We start from the raw sequence: 19075 nt of genomic DNA, 5'->3' as shown, positions 1-19075 counted from the left end.
AATAATATAAAATAGTGGTTCTTTGGCTTCACATGGTACTCTTCTTTATTAATTCTAATTCCAGAATCTATATGCTTTAGTAATGCGTTGAAGTAGTTTTTTTCTGGATATTTACACCAAGGTTATTCAGTACAATTAATGCATTTTTAGACACGGTGCTGGTTTGAACTTTCTCTGGGCCTGGTGGTACTTTATGAGGTGATACTTGGTATATAAAGTAGTTTCTACCAGCGCCAGTGACGTAGCACAAAGCAGAGATTTCATTGGCCCACCGGCGTGGACTTAAATACGGAAGTGAAGCGCACGCACTCCCCGCACTGCGCATGGTTGTGAGTTTCTCTTTCTTTATTCACCAACTCTGCGTGTTTTGCCTCTGGACTTTCTCCTCAAATAAACACCTCCTCGTGCTGGACATGGCGACGGCAGCTGACGGTGATCCGGTCCCAAACAGCAGCGGTGTCGTCGCGGAGGTGGAGGAAGAGGTAGAGGAAGAGGAAGAGGAGACGGTCACTGATGATGAGGCCGACGAGTTCACCTGCTGTGCCCACTGCGCGGAGCTGGCCCAGCGGCAAAACGAGCAGCGCAAGGCGGGGCAGTTCTGCGACCTGACGCTGGTCTTCGTCTCCGGAGAGAGGCTCCACTCGCTGTCCGCGCATCGCTCGGTGCTGTCGGCGGCTTCTCTCTACTTCTGCCAGCTGCTGAGTGAAGAGGACGCCGCCTCCTCCGGGACGCTGGAGCTGCGGGGCTGGAGCTCGGTGGGACCCGACACCATGGAGGCCGTGGTAGAGTTCATGTACACGGGGCAGATCTGCGTGACCAGGGCAAATGTGCATCAGGTTCTGGAGCTGGCTCACAGGTGAGAGTCTGAGAGATGGCCTTTCTGGTTTGGCCACAACTCGGTGAACTTGCATGGTAGCATTTCTGGCGTTTGTCATAACCTGCCCTGGGTCAACCCCCTCATTAGACTTGATCTGTTTCCATATGAATCAACTAAATTACATGTTTTAAAAAAACTGCTTTATGGGGTATTGGCATCATCTACTGGGGAGATTGAAAACTACAATACTTAATGTCAACACACTTTGTTGGAATGACTGGGGTTCATGATAATTCAAGAAGCTCAGGGGCAACAGTGGCGCAGATGGCAGAGCAGGTCGTCTCATGATCAGAAGGTCAGGGGTTCGAATCTTGGCTCCTACAGACTGTCATTGTGTCCTTGGGCAAGACACTTCACCCAATTCCTATGTGTGAGATGTTGGTGGTGGTCGGAGGGACCATTGGCACAGATGTGAGCAGCCTCGCTTCTATGAGTCTACCCCAGGGGAAACTGGCTACAACTAGCACCACCATCAGCATGGAGTGAATGAACCCCCTTCACTTTCAAGTGTGAAGTGCTTTGGGTGTGACTTGTCATATGAAAAGCGTTATACAAATGAGATTCCCTCCCCTTATTAATTTTAAGTTAAGCTACACACAGGCTCATGCATGACATCTTAAAACTCTGAAAATGTAGTGTAATGATTAGTTATGGGGCACATATCATTACAGCCTACAGAGGGAATACTGTGTTCATACTGTGTGATGGGTTTGCACCAAGGAATTGGGAGCAATGTAATTTCAGTGTAATGTACAGGCAAGACTCACACAATTTAGAATATCATGAAAAAGTTCATTTATTTCTGTAATACAACTTATAATGTGAAACTAAATCATCATTGACACCGTCCATAAGGAAGGAAAGCCTCAAAAGGCAATAGCAAAAGAAGTTTTCAAAGTGCTGTATCAAAGCACATTAATAGAGAGTTAAGTGGAATGGAAAAGTGTGGAAGAAAATGGTGCACAAGCCGCCGGGATGAGCGCAGTCTGGAGAGGACTGTCAGGAAAAGGCCAAAGGCCATTCAAAAGTGTGGGGGGCCTTCACAAGGAGTGGACTGAGGCTGGAGTCAGTGCATCAAGAGCCGCCACACACAGACGGATCCTGGACATGGGCTTCAAATGTCATATTCCTCTGGTTGAAGCATCCTGGTCTTTCATAACACCTCAGCAGTGCCACAGGCTGATAGCATCCATGCCACACCGCATTAAGGCCGTAATTCAAGTAAAAGAGGCCCAAACCAAGTACTAAGTACTTGTGCATGATTGTAGTTTTCAGAGGGCCGACATTTCTTTGTTAAAATCATTTTGTAATTGATTTCATGTAATCTTCTAATCTTCTGACTTTTGAACTTGGGGGTTTTGCAAGCTGTAATCATCCAAATTAAACCAAGCAAAGGCTTGACATATGTCACTTTGCATGCCATGAGTCTATTTCATATATTAGTTTCTCATTTTAAGTCGATTACAGAAATAAATGAACTTTTTCATGATATTCTAATTTTCCGAGTTTCACCTTTACCTGTATGCATTTTTGCATGTGGTGATTGACTAAAATTGGACTTGTACTTGAACATGGTAATGCACTTTTGCCAGTATAAAAAAAGAAAGTTATTGATTTCATATCATATTCATTGTTTAAGTATCAAGCATGTATTAAATCAATGTGTGAATCACCCACAAGAGATTTGATGGTGAACTAAGTTATTTTAAGAGTCATTGCTGTTTTAATTTGTTTCACCAATACCATGTTGTTATGTCCAGATTCCTGTTGGCCCATTTGAAGACTTTCTGTGGCGAGTTTCTGATGAAGAGGCTGACCCAGACGAACTGCGTGTTGGTCCATGGCCTGGCCCTGTCCTACTCCCTGGACCAGCTTGCTGATGGAGCAACCACGTTAATCCGCAGAAACTTTCACAAAGTTATTCACAGCAAGGAATTTTGCTCTCTGCCCTTTCAGATGATCCGAGATTGGCTGTCAGATTCGGAAATAGCCGTCAGTTCGGAGGGCGAGTTGTTTGAAGTGATCGTCCGATGGGTTAGCAGCAGTTTAGACGAGAGGGAGAAACACTTTGAGGAGATGTTTGGGCTTTTAAGATTGGCACAACTTACTCCAGCATATCTCACTCGTGTTGTGAGGAAGGAGTCTTTAGTGTCCAATAATGCAGCCTGCAGGCAGCTTGTGACCAACGCCCTTGAGGTGCATGCCATTAGCTTGGAAAATCTCAAATTGTGTGACGTGGGGCTTTATGCTTCCTACATCATGAAAACCAAGCCGCGTTTTGGCCAGAGCATGGATATAATCATGGTGGTTGGCGGTGTTTCTGAAAATGGTGAACATTTAAGCGAGTGCATCGGATATTTTGTGGCAGAGGATCGCTGGGTCAACCTACCTCACATTCACAATCATCACGACGGACATGCAATCGCAGTGACTGACAACTACGTGTATGTAGCAGGGTCTATGGAGCCTGGTTTTGCTAAGGCTGTTGAACGTTATGACCCTTCCAATAACACCTGGGAGTCAGTGAGCAGTTTGTCCGCACGTAAGCACTGTTTTGGTCTCGCTTGTGTCCAAAATGCCCTCTACAGCATTGGAGGACATGGAAATTTTACTCCTGGTTTTAAAGATGTTGATGTTTACAAAACTGAGCAAGACGTGTGGTATAGCCTCGGACCAGCGCCGCATATATTGAGAGATGTTAAAACGGTAGTCATAGAGGGCCGGTTTGTTTATGTAATGGCAAGAACTCCCATAGACATTGAAGAAGACGAAGGCTTGCGGACTGTGACTCTTTGCTTTGACACTCAAACCAACAGGTGGCAGGAAGTTGCATCCTTGCCTCTCATGGACAGTTACTGCACTTTTCAAATGGCGCTTGCTTGCTCAAATTTCTACAACTCTGCCTCGTTTTGTCCAAAGAGCTACGACGTGACCAATGAAGTGGCGCTACAGAAAATAAGCGCTAGCGTTTCAGAAGACATCCTGGACAGCCTCCCGCCAGAGGTGATTACACTTGAAGGGGCGAGCATCTGCTTCTTGGGTGAAGATATTTTTGTGATTGGAGGATGGAAATCCAACAGTAGCATGGAAAAACAGTGCAGAAAAGAAGCCTACAGGTACTGTGCGGAAAGGAAAAGGTGGATGCTGTTGCCTCCAATGCCCCAGCCGAGGTGCAGAGCCACGGCCTGCCACATTTGTGTCCCGTATAGATACCTCCACGGAGATCAACATTACCCTATGCCACACAACCTCTCTCGCCAGAGAGACAGATTTCAGCACCTGCAGTTCCTCCACAGAAGGACACTCACCCTTCGAAGACAGCTGCAGTCTCAAATTGAATGTTAACTCACAATGCACATTAAACAGTTTGCCAAAAAATGTAAACTATGCAGTTTGTAAACGGGTTTATCTGTCCACTTTATAATTTTTTTTAAATTGAGGTTTAATACCCGATTTGCAATTAACACAATCGCTGTAGCACTTTTTGCACATTTTGTCCAAGGAATATTTTTAAATTTGCAGGTGAGCAAGTGCAATGACTTTCCAAATACCTATTCACTGTCTGAACTGACACTCACCCACAAGATTGTGTGTCAGTTTTAGCCTGATGACTTTCCCTATGCGTTTATCATTACCGGACATATGTCTTGATTTATGTTCATTTCAATCAGATTTTGAAGTTTTTATTTTTATGCTGCTTAAACTGTTTTGCTTAAAGTTTGTGGATTTGACATTGTTAGTGATCCCTTGCTTTACTCTTGCATTTTAATAAAATATTAAAGTTTTATTTTGACACTGTGTGATATACGCATTTTATTACAGGGAACACGTGTAAATAGCTGCAAATAAGGCTTATAAACATTTTATTTAATACATACTACATGTAGTACACGTTTAAAACGGCTGGACTGGACAATAAAGGATGTAGAAGATATATTCACCTTACGATATTTAAATATAACAAACGATAACGAATGAAATGGGGATGCTGCAGCCATAGAAGTGCATCATCTATGGCTGCAGCATCCTCCCGAGTGGACACTGCTCGCAATAAGAAATGAGCACAGAAAAAGCGTTTTTGCGGCATATTTTATTATTCAGTACCCTCTAGCGAAAACCTTTCCCCGGCTATGAACAGATATTGACGCATGACGCAAACGCAGGGTCGGAACCATTGTTAATCTGCTGAAGTTTCCGGTGGGACTTAACCGGTGACACCGATACTGATACGGCCGTAAACGACAATGTAAACAAATAATTTACAACAGTTTCATAAAGTAATATGTTATAAAAATGAGACGTTTTAATCTTAATACATATTGATGTATCTAAGCGTCGTATAGAATTAGCCTCCGGAGAGTTTGTCGACTTGAAAATGGTAAGTTATTTTCAAAGATCCGCAGTTACATAACAGCTGCTGTCAGGTATTATTTCCCTTTCTCAGCATAGTCTTATTATGTTTAATTTACAAGTGCAGGTTATGAAAGTGCTACACTGTATTCATCTACTCCATTCACTCCACACACAGTTGTGCTGGTAAGCTACTATTTTGGCCATACATGCCCTGGGGTAGACTGATGGAAGCGAGGTTGCCACTCTGCGGCATCGGCCCCTCCAGTACCCGCCATTTATTCACTCATACACTGTATACACACAGGAAAAGTGGGTGAAGTGTCTTGTCCAAGGACACAACAGTCTGCACTTACAGGAGTCAGAACAACCCGTTAGTTCTGTGTGTATGTGTTGTGCTGTGCTCCTGTGAAGCGCTTTGGGTGTCTTGAAAAGCGCTATATAAAGCGCTATTATTAGGTCTGGAACTGTTAAACTTATAACTTCATGGTCTCCTAATATTACAAAATATTTGTTTTGCTATAGATTCAGCAAATACCTTGGCTGTATACTCCAGTTCGGACTGTTCTGGCAATTTGGAACCAGTTTATAAAAAGTGAAGTAAGTAATTGTCCATGTACACGATTATTTTTTAGTTCATAAATCAGGTGAAGTTAAAAATGCTTTTTCTGCAGATCCCAGAGTTGTCAAAATGCTCAGTGTTGATGAAGGAACGATGCAGAGTGGAGGAAACCATCTACAACATGCAACAAACTGGGCCAGAAAACCTACAAGTGAGTTAGCTCACTGGAACTTTCTTATCTTTCCAATGACACAAAAATCTTGTTTTAAATCTTGATCCTGGTTTTGGTTTTCTGCCGTTTAGGTCATTTCTGACTTTGATATGACACTGACAAGATTTGCCTACAAAGGAAAGAGAGTTCCTACCACTCACAGTAAGGCACTGACCTTTTTTGATTAACATTGTTTGATGATATTATCTATCTCTGAAACTAGCTCTAACTTCTCAGACATCCTGGACAACCGATTATTGGTTGATGAAAACTGCAAGAAGAAGGTTGTCAATATGGAATATAAGTAATCTAATCATGATCATAATTTAAGATATACTAATATTGGATGTTTATCTTCAGATTAAGAAACTGTTGAACACTTACTACCCAATAGAAATTGATGCTCGACTTTCCACAGAAGAGAAACTACCTCTTATGGTGGAATGGTAAGAAGTGATGGCAGCTTTTGTTCAATTGTCAATACTAAGAGTCCTAAAGGTTTATTCCCTGTTGAGGTGGACGAAAGTTCATGAGCTGCTGATTGAGCAGAAGATCAGAAAAAATCTGTTGGCCCAGGCAGTCAGAGAATCCCCCTCGAAGCTCAGGTACACATTTCTCAACAACTTAATAATTTTAAGTTATGCCAATGAACCATGGATAAATGTCCTAAATCGCTCCTTAACTCCTTTGCAGAGAGGGCTACAAAATGTTTTTTGACCATTTGGCCGAGCACCACGTTCCACTGTTAATTTTCTCGGCTGGTATTGGAGATGTGCTGGAAGAAGTGATTCGCCAAAACCATGTTTTCCATCCAAATGTGAACATTATTTCCAATTACATGGACTTTGACCATACTGTAAGTTTTAGAGCCTATTCAAAATTCTGTTTAGCCCGTTTATAACCACGTGACTTTTATTGCTGGTTGTGTTGTTTATAAGGGGGTACTTCAAGCCTTCAAAGGACAGCTTATTCACACATTCAACAAAAGAGAGGGAGCTCTGTCCCATGCTGCCCACCTCACTGAGCTGAAGGGGCGGCAAAACGTGCTGCTGCTTGGGGACTCTCTGGGAGATCTGACAATGGCTGACGGAGTTTCTAATGTGCAAAATACCCTGACAATTGGCTTTCTTAACGACCAGGTAGGATTATAAATTAAATAATTGTTATTCAAACCACATTTTCCCTTCATTCCTGTTTTGTATTCCCCCCCTATTTTTCAGGTTGAAGAGAGGAAAGAGTTATATCTAAACTCCTTTGATATTGTTTTAGTGAAAGATGAAACATTGGAAATTCCAAATGCCATTCTCAAAAACATCCTCAGGACATCGAGATGCTCGAAAAGAACTTGAACAAACCTTGAGTTTCACAAATCTGTGAATTTAGCTAACAGTTTTATTGCACAATAATGCACAAAACAGCTTACCTCGAAACACATGGAATGGAAACACTGTTGTTTTGATACACTTTACATTAGTATCCGTTTGTCAAAACATTTCTTTGTATTTGCTTCGGCGTGTAAAACAACCTTTTACTATTTTACTTATTTTCATGATTAATTTAGTTTATTGCCCAATTTTCCAATATCAGTTTTGTAGAATTTAGTTGTTTATTTATTTATTATTAGTTAGTTATTATTAGTTATTTAGTTATTACATTTGTATCAAGTTGATACAACCTGATATGTAAGAGACTCTGAACAAGCAGCTTTAAAGATCACATTACGGCATTAGAGGATGAATTGTGCATAGACACGTCTGATGTTATTATATTGTAAGCATTTGTAATGTCTCTTTGAAAACTGCTTTGCTGTTCATTTTTGGGAGCACTGTCAGTATTGCGCAAACTTATGTTGAATTAAATAATTTATTTGTGCACTAGTTTCTGGAGTTCTTGTTTAATAAAAATGTCAGATGAACTAGTGATTTACACATACTTTTTTACCGTATTTATTTTTTTTAACAAAGATTTCAATGGATGTGAAAATTAAAAATGCTTGGGGAAAAAAATACATCTCATACACAAAAATACAGCAAAAAAACTACACAGAAAAAGTCTCGTTTTGAGACAATAATAAATATTGATCTCAATGGGTACAGTCTTAAATTGTGTTGGTGCCGGACGTTAATCCCTGAGTTTGAATGAAAACATGCTTGTCCTCTTCACAACTCGTCGTGCAATTCCTTCTCTTTATCCTCCTCCACTTTGAGTTTGAGTTCATCCGCTGTGATGGCGCCATCTTTGTTTCTGTCCTGATTCTGAAACATGTCGGCCACGACCAGCTCCATGCTCATCCCAGGCTTTACACGACCTTTGCCCTCTGCCACCTGCAGCTTGATGAACTCTCCGAACTAGAAAGATTATGACAGTGTATTTGTGAAATATTCAGCGTGTTAATATTGATGACACTGATAACAAAACTACAGAGGTCAAATAACAGCAGTAGCGTACCTCTTCTTGGGACACCTTTTCATCTTTGTTCAAGTCCAGCACCTTAAACAGTTTGGATGGAGCTTCCCCGAGCCACACAAACAGGTATCCAGGAGGAACGCCCTTTTCGAAGCTCACCAGCTCCAATTCAAAAACCAGTACAGCACTGCTCGGGACGCCCTCAGCTGGCAGAAAAACAGGAATAACAGTTCAATACAACTGGTCTGATTATAGCACTTATCCCTGATTGTATGTGGTATAAGTAAAAAATAATTGGAGTATTTGTGTTTATTATGTGTCTAATTCAAAATATCTGAAATACAGTCAACTATGTGACTTAAAGGGATATTTCAGGATTTTTGACATAGGGCCTTATTTCCTAGTTATCCAGAGTGTTTTTGTTTTTTTTCATTCATGCAGTGGTGCTCGGCTAGTGCATGTCTATGGTAACTAGTAGCCTGCATTAAACAGCCGGACCCAAGCACAGTGCACCCGAGGCAAGTCACTTATAACACCAGACTACCCATATAAATGTCTGTGTTGACTGAATCATTTTTGTAATATAACCATTTTGCATTTGAAATAACTCACATTTCAGCAGCATCAGCTTCCTGGTTGTAAGCTGAGTGAGCGGAGTGATCTGCTCAGTTACCGGATCTACAGTAGTTTGTTTACCTGCGGCCGGCATTACTACATGTGGAATTCACAAAGGAGCTTTCAACAAATCAGATATGGCAACGTTTGGACGACTACCCCATGATTTTGAAGAGGTTTTTAATGCAGGCTACTAGTTACCATAGACATGCACTAGCCTAGCACTAGCCTAGCACCACTAAACTCTTCAAATATAAGAACTGCATGAATAAAAAAATATAACACTCTGGATAACTAGGAAATGAGGCCCTATGTTTAAGTCTCACCAATCAGTTATATAGGTCATATTTACAAATGAATGAATAAAAAAAAAAAAAGTTTTCCTTGTTTGTCACTTGTTGCCAAGCTCTTGTCCGGTCTTGCTAAAACTCACCTCCCTTCTCTCCGTGGCCCAGATGTGGAGGCACAGTGACGACCCTTTTCTCACCCACACACATGTTTCTCAAAGCCTGATCCAACCCATCAATGACCTTGTCCCAGCCCAGCGTCGTCTCCTGCATGTTGTCGAAGTCATGTCTACAATCAAAACAAAAGGCATAGACTAATGAAACACAATGCGTTCATAAAGCTTGTGAATATACTATTTTTGAAAATCCCCTCACGATGAAAAGAGTTTGGTGCCATCCACGAGAGTGCAGTTGTAGTGGTAGTGGACCACATCGTTGGGTTCAGTCGTGTCGTTGCAGGTCTCAGGTTTGTCCGTGACCTTAATGTCCACTTCGTCTTTGGGATTGTGGAAGTCAATGATGTGGACGTCAAAAACCACCACAGATGAAGGAGGGATCACATCACCTACACAAAAACAAAGCAATCGGCAGAAGTGTAAATGTAGTGTGAATAGCACAAATGCAGGAAAGGGGCGTGTTGCAAAAGCTTTACCTGCTCCTTGTTCTCCATAAGCTAAATGTGGGGGGATGATCACTCGTCTCCTCTCTCCAGTGCAGACTCCTATCAATGCCTGGTCCATCCCCGCGATTACATAACCCATTCCTATGTATGTATTATATGTGCTGTTCCTCCGGTAACTGTAAAAGCACAGATTTATATTAATTCAAGTCAATCGTCAAAGTTCTATCATCAAAAATATTGGTCCAACCTGGTGTCAAAGGTGACTCCATTCAAAAAGGTCCCGTTGTAGTGGTATCGGACGTAATCCCCGGCCACAGATTTCCGTTGGCACGATTCAGGAATGACTTGGTCCTCAACGGTGATGTTGTCTTTAGGGTTGTGAATGTCGACTAACAGAATATTATACACCAGAGTGGCCTGCGGGGGTATATCTGTGCCTGGAGATAGAGAAAGAATAAAATGGTAAACATTAATTCAGATTTCTTGCCATATTATATGGATTACCAAGTGTACAATACTCTGTATGTTTTGTTGGAAAAATGTATAAAATGGCAAGCAAATGAGTCTTGTTCTTGCTGGTGCTGGTGTTTTAGTTTTCTGTGACTAAAATTTGGAGCCGTCTTTCTGAAGATGTAAGACCAAGCCTCTACTTTGACGAAAATGAGTGAAATCCAGGCTGAAAGGATTTGATTTCATGTAATATTTTTGAGAATCACGTTTTCTTTTTTGTATGATTTACTGCAGCTCAGTTTTTATTTAGTATATCAATGGTGTGTACATATGTGCATGTGTGTTATAACCATGAATTTTTTATAAATAGCATTCACCAAACAAATCCCTAAAGACTTCATTTGTACATAATTTTAGGCCAATTCAGTCTTGATTTTGTCAATGTTATGTCATATAATACTCAATATAGCAAAGAGAACACAGTTTAGTTTCCAACCTGCCCTTTAATACCCTTAATAGCGGAGTACACACTTACACACAAAACAATTTGTGTAAATTGACTTTTACCTGCTCCCTTCTCTCCATATCCTTTAAATGGTGGGATGATAATGTTTCTGATTTCTCCAACACACATGCCCAGTAGACCCTCGTCCAGTCCTTTGACCAGCCAGCCCTCTCCCACCAGGCTGTCCTGGGTCTGCTTCCTGGCGTAGCTGCGTAGGGCTCATACAAGCCAAACATGTCAAACACAACAGACAACAACCCTGGGCGACACAGCAACACAACGCATAGAGACATCATTGGTCAAAAGCCATGCAGCGTTTATTTATCAATGAATGATGAACAACAGGAAAGCAAATGTCACCTGGAGTCAAAGGCGGTGCCGTCCAGCAGCGTGCCGTTGAAGTGGTAGCGCACAAAGTCAGTCCTCATGACGGAGCGCTTGCAATCTTTTGGAGTGGAGATGGTTTTGGCAACAACGAGATCTGCATTATTCCACAGGTCGACCAGATGGAGGTCAAAGATCAGTGTCGCATCAGGAGGAACTACATCACCTGAAGACGTGAACAAAAAGTGACAAATGATTTGAAAAATGAAATGAAGTGATTAAATTGAAGGCAACACTTCCACTCTGGACATGAATTGCCTGTTTAATGTTGGGTGTTCTCACCTGCTCCCGTGCTGCCGTAGGCCAGGTGGGGGGGGATAGTGATCCTCCGCTGCTCGTTCACACACATGCCCTGCAGCCCTTTGTCAATCCCAGCGATCAGACGACCCTCGCCCAGAAGAGCCACCTTAGCTCCTCCTCTCTGGTAACTGCCACAAAAGCACATACAATAGTACAACATAATAATACAACATCTACTAAAACCATGGAGTAAGATTAACATGATCCAAAACTGTCTGAAAAAAAAAAAAAAAGATAGTTGAAACCTGTAGGGTATAAGAAGGAGTAGGAAAGTAGCTTAAAGATAGAAAAGAACTAATCTCTGTGACGTCTGAGCACTTAAGTGTGAGAGAAATGTCAGCCCTTAGGCAAGTGTAATTAGTGATCACTGTTGTAGGGTATGACAAATTAGTCAAAAATAGGCCAAAGCATAGCCTGCGAGAGAGGAAATGAGTTTAAAAAAAAAAAAAAAAAAAAGATAACTTGTCAAACAGGAAATTACCTGCATTTATTTGGGCTGGGAACTGACAATAACCCTGTGCAACACTGGCCCCTTGTGGTTATAAGACAAGACTACACCTTTACGCACTTTAATTAGAAGACTGCACCTTTGTTTCTTCTGTAAATAATAATAAAAAGGATTTCCCCAAGCTGCAGGGCAATATCTGGACAGCTTGATGCATGATGGATCTGGCCTAAAGTGGGATCTGCAGGAGGCCCATCACTATCAGGCCTATAATAACTAAACCTCCTACTACTAACTTTTAAACAGTAGCCCACCCACTGAAAAAAGTGTACAAACAAATTGCAACAACTGCAAATGGGAGCAATTCTCTGGTCTCTCACCTTGAATCAAAAGTTTTCCCGTCCACAAACGTGGCATTGTAGTGATAGCGAACGTTGTCTCCGGTGGCCGCCTCTCTGCCACAGTTTGGGGGCACGAAAAGTTTGTCCACGTTTACATCTCCAAGGACGGGACTGGGGTTTGACTGCGCCGAGGACCACACTGACAAAAAGAGGCAGAACAGCGTGAAAACTGGATCCATGTTTGCAGCAGGGAGCGATGCGGAGTAGATGCGCGTGTGGAGAAGCGGGGCCGAGGACAGATGTGGCGCAGGAGAGCAGGGCAGGAGGTGTGGACGTGGACAGTGAGTCTGCGGGGCTGATTCAGAGGGGCTGCTCTCTCTGCAAACTCTACCTCCTCCGTGGGGCAGGAATGCAGGAGCGCAGTGTGGAAAGTTTCCCCTGTGAAGTTAGACGCTACTAGAAAGCGGACACTTCCGGGGGACAGAGGCTGAAAAATGATTGAAAAGATAAAAGATCTGCTGTGTCTTTATGTCTGCAGTTTATCAAAGAAACGTAAGGAGAGTTTTCACCAGATTTTATTGTGAAAGGGGTTTTGCCACTTGATGCGCTGCAGATCAGCATCTCAGCCTTGAAGTAAAAAAAAAAAAAAAATGAATAAAATCTCAGCCTTGAAGTCAACTGGAGCAGAGGGTTAACCTCTTAACCCCTATCCGAACAGAACGCTATTTCTGCAATTAGGCTTTACTCAAATCTAGAATCTTTCAGCCTAAAGGCCTGTGAAACTTTCGTCGCATTTTTGTCACTTTTTCGTCACATTTTTCATCACTTTTTCATCACTTTTTTGTCACTTTTCGTCACTTTTTCCATCACATTTTTGTCACTTTTCCATCACATTTTTGACACATTTTTGTCACATTTTCGTCACTTTTTCGTCACATTTTTCATCACTTTTTTGTCACTTTATTGTCACTTTTTCCATCACATTTTTGTCACTTTTTCGTCACATTTTTGTCACTTTTTCATCACATTTTTCATCACTTTTCCATCACTCTTTCATCACATTTTCGTCACATTTTTGTCACTTTTTCATCACTTTTTCATCACTTTTTAGTCACTTTTTCATCACTTTTCCATCATATTTTTGCCACTTTTCCGTCACATTTGTGTCACTTTTCCGTCACTTTTTTGTCACATTTTTGTCACTTTTTCATCACTTTACCATCACATTATTCACTTTTTTGTCAATTTTTGTCACTTTTCCGTCACACTTTGTCACCTTTTCATCACTTTTTCATAATATTTTAGTAAAATGGACAAAAAGCAACAAAAAAAGAAGAAAACGCAACAAAAAGTGTTTTCTTCTCTTTTGTTGCTTTTTTCGTCACTTTTTCATCACATTTTTGCCACTTTTCCATCACATTTTTGTCACTTTTTCATCAAAAAGCAACAAAAAAAGAGAAGAAAACGCTTTTTATTGTGTTTTCTTCTCGCTTTGTCGCTATTTTTGAAACCTTTATATTTGGGGTATCCTATATGTGCTTGGTTCAGGTGGGAGTGAAGAGGATAAAGGTGTAAAAACTTTAGCCCAAACCTTGTAAGACATTAAAGGAGTTTCAAAAATCTAGATTAACTCGCTTTATTATTTATTTTCCTTTCAAAGACGTTGGAGGGACAGTTTTGTGAGTACAGGCTTAACTTTTAAAGGTACAGTATGTAGCGCGCACACGTGCCGTTCTCAAATGGAAGTACAAAAATAAAGGGTTTTGGGTTTCCTTAATCCGTTTATTGGGATTTAGCACATACTGGATTTGGCCTTTGAATCTAGCAACCTGAAGCACAATAAGGCAGTGGGTGGTCTTAAGAATCATGACAAAAAATGTAAACAAATAAATCATCATTGCATTACATTTATTATGAGTAAAATTCATTGACTTTAACATTCACCTGCTTTATGTGATCATGTTTAAGAAATACGATCATGCATTTTGAGACCATTTCTAACTTGCCAATGAACATTACAGCTGCACTTCTAAAACATGTGGGCTCATGAACAACCCTCAAATGCATTCATTCAATATTTGCACCCACTGTATATTAAGTTGTTGTGAAAGGTCAAATAAGGTCAGGCATTCACCGCTGCAGTGTGACATGTTTCCGCAAATGACCTCTTTTCGGTCTTCTTCAAACAAACTGGGAGTGTTAGGGCACAAAGGAGGGTTTATTCTTGCTCTAAATTTGGAAACTCCACCGGTGTCTCTCAAACAGCTGCACCAGAGAGTAACAGAGAAACCCGAGACAGTGAAGAAGGCTCCCACAGACCCCTAAGTGCTAAACCAGACCCTGTCCACATCCGCAGCAGACGCACTGTTAATATGTGGCCTCTAACATGGTTTCACTCTGTATTAAGTTTACTTTACTAACCCAATGCTTTGTTTTTGCTATTTACGAAGACTACAGCTTCAAGGATTTTCCCCGAGACGAGCTGAGGCCCCTGACTGCAGCCTATGGACTGGCTTTGGAGAACTATGTCGCTAAGAACTGGACCGAGGCCATCAAAAGTCTGGAGACTAGTCTTCGTCTGTACCGTCTGTTCAAAGACAGCGCGAGGTACTGCGCTTCGCATTGTAGCAGCAGCGGGACAGAGGAGCCTCCTGTCAGGCTTGGCCCAAATCTAAATGTTTACTGGCAGCTTATTACAAAGGCTTCGTGTCAGAGGAAATGCAGGGAGCGCTTTCCTGTCCTCCTGCTTCCTCCACCAGGGGAAACAATCCTGGAAGACTTCAGCAAGAGGACCCCATACAAGTATCTGCACTTTGCACACTCCATGGTAGGGAAATAAGTACCTGCTTTATTGCTCGAATTGTTTTTTAAAGTTTGTGTTATGTATCTTATGTCATCCAAATGTTTATTCTACTAAAACTGGCACTGTACGGAGCCCCTAAAGTTCCTTAAAAGGAGAAAAAAAAAGTCGTATGCTCAAAAAAAAGAAGGAAATAATAATAATAATAATAATGAAAGAAATCATTCAGACCTGTGGCCCAAATATATATATATATATGTTTATTTATTTATTTTATTTTTTTTCCTTTAGGGGCTCCGTAGTATGATATACAAAAAAAGTCATTTCATTTCCTCTTTCTTTGATGGAGAAAGCAAATGAGTCTTATATGTGAATACCAGACCAAAGTTCAAATTAACAACTGGGCTTTTATATCAAGCCCAAAACTAACATTTTTTTTAGGTAATTTATACAAAAACGTCCCATATCATAACTCTGTGTTGTAAATGTCTACAAAAGGATGATATAAAGTATGACGTGCATGCTCTTGCTTAGGTCAATGACTTGCAGAATGCCATTCCTTGTGTGTTCACCTACCTCCAAAGAAACCCCGGGGACCAAGAGCTGCAAGACTTAATGGACCAATATGAAGCGCAGTATAACCTGACAGGATTTTTGATAGACTATGAAGAAAGGCCCTATGAGGTGAGGAAACGGTTTATTGTTTAAATGTCATGAAGCCTTTCTTCTGCATCATTAAGTCATTTTAGATGCTTTTTGTAGTCTTACTTCATAAAAGGGGTGAAGTTGGTGAACTCGGCGGACTATGACGGCAGCACTGACCAGCTGGAGGAAGCGTTAAAGTTGTATCTGCGTGAATATGAGTTGTGTCAATATGAATGTGAAGGAGTCTCCCAGCTGCCTCCAGACATGGACCTATATTCTGCTATTGCAGGTTTGGACAATCCGGCAAAGTCGTGCTTAATATTATGACCACAGAAAGAAGGAAATAAAATGTTATTGTAGTCAGTGGGTGGGACATATTATTACTATTATCTGTTTATTAGATTGGGACAATGCAGCCCTAGTGCTGGGTGACACAAGGCGGGCCCATGTTTTGCAATAAGTGGTCATAATGTTTTGCTCGATGCATTTACATTTATTATTTAACAGATTGACACTTGAATTTACAATATATCACTTTTGTTTTATAGATGTCTATGTTGAAATGCTGAAGTGCAAGCTCAAATGTGAGGACAGTCTGAAGCCAAATGTCGGTGGCTTCTTTGTGGAGAACTTACTGTCCACCATCTACCACTACCTCCAGTTTGCATATTATAAATGTAAGTGTTTTTTGTGCTTACAACAACTATTCACTCATTAACCTCTATGTTTGTGATCAGTGGACGACGGCCGCAGGGCTGTACAATGCGCTCACAGCTACTCCCTGTTTGAGCCAGAGGACCAAGTCATGAAGCAAAACCTGGTTTACTATGAAGCCTCTAGTGAACAGTGGGGTCTGCAGCCCGAGCACTTCACACCACGACCGGTAAGAGCAGTTCAGCTTTACCCAAATCTAAACGTTTACAGCCTATAGGCCAGAGTACTGTCTCATTTTTTTTACTTTTTGTCAAAGAATATGAAAGATAACACAAAGAGTTATTTTTTCACTCATAGTTAGTGGTTGTGTGAAGTCATTTGTGGTGAATAAACAGAGTTTGCTCTCTTTAAATCAATGGTTCTCAACCTGGGGGTCGGTTTGGGGGTTGCCAGATCATTTAGATAAAGTACATTTTTTCATTAGCATATAATCGGATGTTTTATTGTAACATGTGTTTGCTATTTTACCAGAGGGCCATTATTTGTTCGTATGTTGGCGAATGTTCCCATTTCACACGGTGTGACCCGGGCGGGGGGTCACAAACCCCTTTACCTGTTATAATGGGGGTCGCGGCTCCAAAAGGTTGAGAACTGCTTTAAATCATAATGAAAAAAGAAAGTATGTAAACTTTTGAGCACAACTGTACAAAACTCATTTAAACTGATTTTTTTCCCTTGCATTGTTGCCACTTTTTTAACCTTTTTTTCCATTGCTTTTTTGTCTGTCACTTTTCTTTCTGCGTTTTCGTCACACACTTTTGTCACATTGCATGCATTGCACATGCATTTTTTGTCCCTTTTCAATTGCTCTTTAATGGCTTTTTTGTCACTTTTTTTGTCACGTTCTTGTCGCTCTTGTTGCATTTCCATCCCTGTTTTTGTTTCATTTTTGTCGCTATTTTGACATTTTTTCAAGAAGCTTTTAGATTTGGGTATTGCCAAACTGGACAAATTGTGCTCGGTTTCAGGTTGGGGGTTAAGAGGTTAATGATTCAAATTTGTGGATTATCATTTGGTCATTTTCATGGTTTCAATGCACATGCCATGCTATGATGTCATCTGCAAACCCTCTATTATAAATGCCCCAGGATTATCTCAAATAGCCTGAGTGATTATAGTTTCTTGCTTTGCTTTTAAAGGCAGTTCTAAACCAACAAATAACAATCTAATATAATTAACTTTTTTTTCCTTCAACAGGAAGCTCTGAAACACTACAATCAGACCGCTGCACAGAAGCACATTCTTACATCTGCACAAAAGTACACGGCGATGGACGACGAGGTTAGGACCCTAAACACACCATCCTTTGTTAAAAACTCATCGCAGTGAAATTCCTTTTGGTGTTGAAGGATTTCTTTGGAGCAGAAGAAGCCGCATCTCTGGCCAGCGAGTCTCCGGACGTGGAGTTTGAAGGAATGGGGGATTACGAGGAGTCGTTTTTGGCCAAATGGAAGCAGCCCAAGGGAAAGGGGGACAGTGGGGAGTGTGAAATATGGAGCAAATGAAATGGGACAGTGTTTAAGTTGGAACGCTCCGACAGCAGTAGTTCAGTCTGATTTCCTTCCACCTTTTCCTGCGTTATCTTAAATGACCCTAATGAATTTTTGGTTTGTCTATAATGGATGTGCCTGGGCTTGTGTGGGGTGTATCCCACCTGAGGGCCAATAGTTGGAACATTTGGCTATAGCTATCCACACCTCACGGAAATATGTCAAAATAAGAAAAAAAACATGGATAAGAGAAAGGGGAAGAAGAGACTTTCAAAATCACAGACGCTCTTTCGAAAACAATAAACATTTTTGTAGCTTTCATGGCAGAATACATTTGACAAAACACAGAACAGTAGAAACATGTTTTTTTTGTGCATATTTATTTACATAATCATAATATTTTCTGGCTGAAGTGCTGATTTTCCAGTCCATTCTCGTGTCCAGTTGTTTCTCAGTCAAAATCATGTTTCTAATAGAGATTTGTATCTGTACTTCACCTGCAGATTACAGTGATGGATAGTAATAACATCGTTAGTTGTGTTAGTCCTCCCTGGTATATTTTTGAAAAGGCAGAGTTTCATGGTGTCTTGTTTGTATTTAGGACTGGCAGTGAGTGTGTTTTCTCCTGTGCTGTAGGATAATAAAGTGGTCTGTCCCATTGAGTCTGTCTTATAAGCTTTGGACTGAGTATCTTAACATACATTACATTGTCTAAAATGTTATTGCTTATTAGATCTGGTCAGTTCAATGAAGCTAAATAGAAATGGAGGTTAGAAACTATGTCATTCAGTAAATGTTGCAAATTGGAGCATCACTAGTGTAGGTTGTAGTTAATATTTATTTTTAAAACGTATCTATTCTGGATTTTAATTTAAAGTATTACTGGGGAACAATATTATTTGTGCCATTCGCTGTTCCTACTGTTAACACTATCACATTATATCATGTAGTGATTCTAGTTTACTTTGATGAATACTTTTGTCAATATTTTCAAAAATATTACAAATAAAGATTAAGGGAGTCATTTATCAAGACAGGAGCTTAACAGGTAGTTCAAGCTGTAAAACTGCA

At 40.8% G+C, this 19075-nt stretch overlaps 4 protein-coding genes across 4 annotated transcripts; 3 read left to right on the top strand and 1 right to left on the bottom strand.

Annotated features, from left to right (window-relative positions):
• Positions 1-309: 309 nt before the first annotated feature.
• Positions 310-4544, top strand: LOC306978704 (kelch-like protein 11). The gene is made up of 2 exons (XM_079577364.1): positions 310-856; positions 2638-4544. Exons 1-2 carry the CDS (start codon positions 324-326, stop codon positions 4220-4222), a joined length of 2118 nt encoding a protein of 705 aa, XP_079433490.1. The 5' UTR covers positions 310-323; the 3' UTR covers positions 4223-4544.
• Positions 4545-5093: 549 nt separating this feature from the next.
• LOC306979016 (cytosolic 5'-nucleotidase 3-like) lies at positions 5094-7516 on the top strand. Its single transcript, XM_079577786.1, has 10 exons — positions 5094-5255; positions 5753-5827; positions 5902-6000; positions 6093-6162; positions 6238-6284; positions 6361-6446; positions 6516-6605; positions 6694-6856; positions 6939-7139; positions 7221-7516. Exons 1-10 carry the CDS (start codon positions 5253-5255, stop codon positions 7347-7349), a joined length of 963 nt encoding a protein of 320 aa, XP_079433912.1. The 5' UTR covers positions 5094-5252; the 3' UTR covers positions 7350-7516.
• A 476-nt stretch (positions 7517-7992) lies between these two features.
• Positions 7993-12742, bottom strand: fkbp10b (FKBP prolyl isomerase 10b). Its single transcript, XM_079577713.1, has 10 exons — positions 12395-12742; positions 11552-11697; positions 11246-11435; positions 10948-11093; positions 10178-10367; positions 9961-10106; positions 9684-9873; positions 9455-9597; positions 8449-8612; positions 7993-8348 (listed from the first exon to the last, which is right to left on the bottom strand). Exons 1-10 carry the CDS (start codon positions 12592-12594, stop codon positions 8160-8162), a joined length of 1704 nt encoding a protein of 567 aa, XP_079433839.1. The 5' UTR covers positions 12595-12742; the 3' UTR covers positions 7993-8159.
• Positions 12743-14741: 1999 nt separating this feature from the next.
• On the top strand, positions 14742-18847 carry LOC306978864 (endoplasmic reticulum protein SC65-like; the record flags this gene model as incomplete). The annotated part of the gene is made up of 7 exons (XM_079577554.1): positions 14742-15182; positions 15690-15839; positions 15918-16089; positions 16349-16477; positions 16538-16683; positions 17712-17795; positions 17864-18847. 7 exons carry the CDS (start codon positions 14742-14744, stop codon positions 18017-18019), a joined length of 1278 nt encoding a protein of 425 aa, XP_079433680.1. The 3' UTR covers positions 18020-18847.
• Positions 18848-19075: the final 228 nt, after the last annotated feature.

The sequence above is a fragment of the Gobius niger genome (assembly GCF_951799975.1).
Source record: "Gobius niger genome assembly, chromosome: 19".
NCBI classification, from domain to species: Eukaryota; Metazoa; Chordata; class Actinopteri; order Gobiiformes; family Gobiidae; genus Gobius; species Gobius niger.
The sequence above is the reverse complement of the archived record's forward strand: the minus strand, read 5'-3'. Positions and strand labels throughout refer to the sequence as shown.

Coding starts and splice junctions, on each gene's coding strand:
- LOC306979016 (XM_079577786.1), top strand. Junction 5,828..5,901: donor ACCAGTTTATAAAAAGTGAA/GTAAGTAATTGT, acceptor CTTTTTCTGCAG/ATCCCAGAGTTGTCAAAATG. Junction 6,285..6,360: donor ATGAAAACTGCAAGAAGAAG/GTTGTCAATATG, acceptor GTTTATCTTCAG/ATTAAGAAACTGTTGAACAC.
- LOC306978704 (XM_079577364.1), top strand. CDS start 324: ATGGTTGTGAGTTTCTCTTTCTTTATTCACCAACTCTGCGTGTTTTGC. Junction 857..2,637: donor GTTCTGGAGCTGGCTCACAG/GTGAGAGTCTGA, acceptor TGTTATGTCCAG/ATTCCTGTTGGCCCATTTGA.
- fkbp10b (XM_079577713.1), bottom strand. CDS start 12,594: ATGGATCCAGTTTTCACGCTGTTCTGCCTCTTTTTGTCAGTGTGGTCC. Junction 11,698..12,394: donor GGGAAAACTTTTGATTCAAG/GTGAGAGACCAG, acceptor CTTTTGTGGCAG/TTACCAGAGAGGAGGAGCTA. Junction 10,107..10,177: donor GGAGTCACCTTTGACACCAG/GTTGGACCAATA, acceptor GTGCTTTTACAG/TTACCGGAGGAACAGCACAT.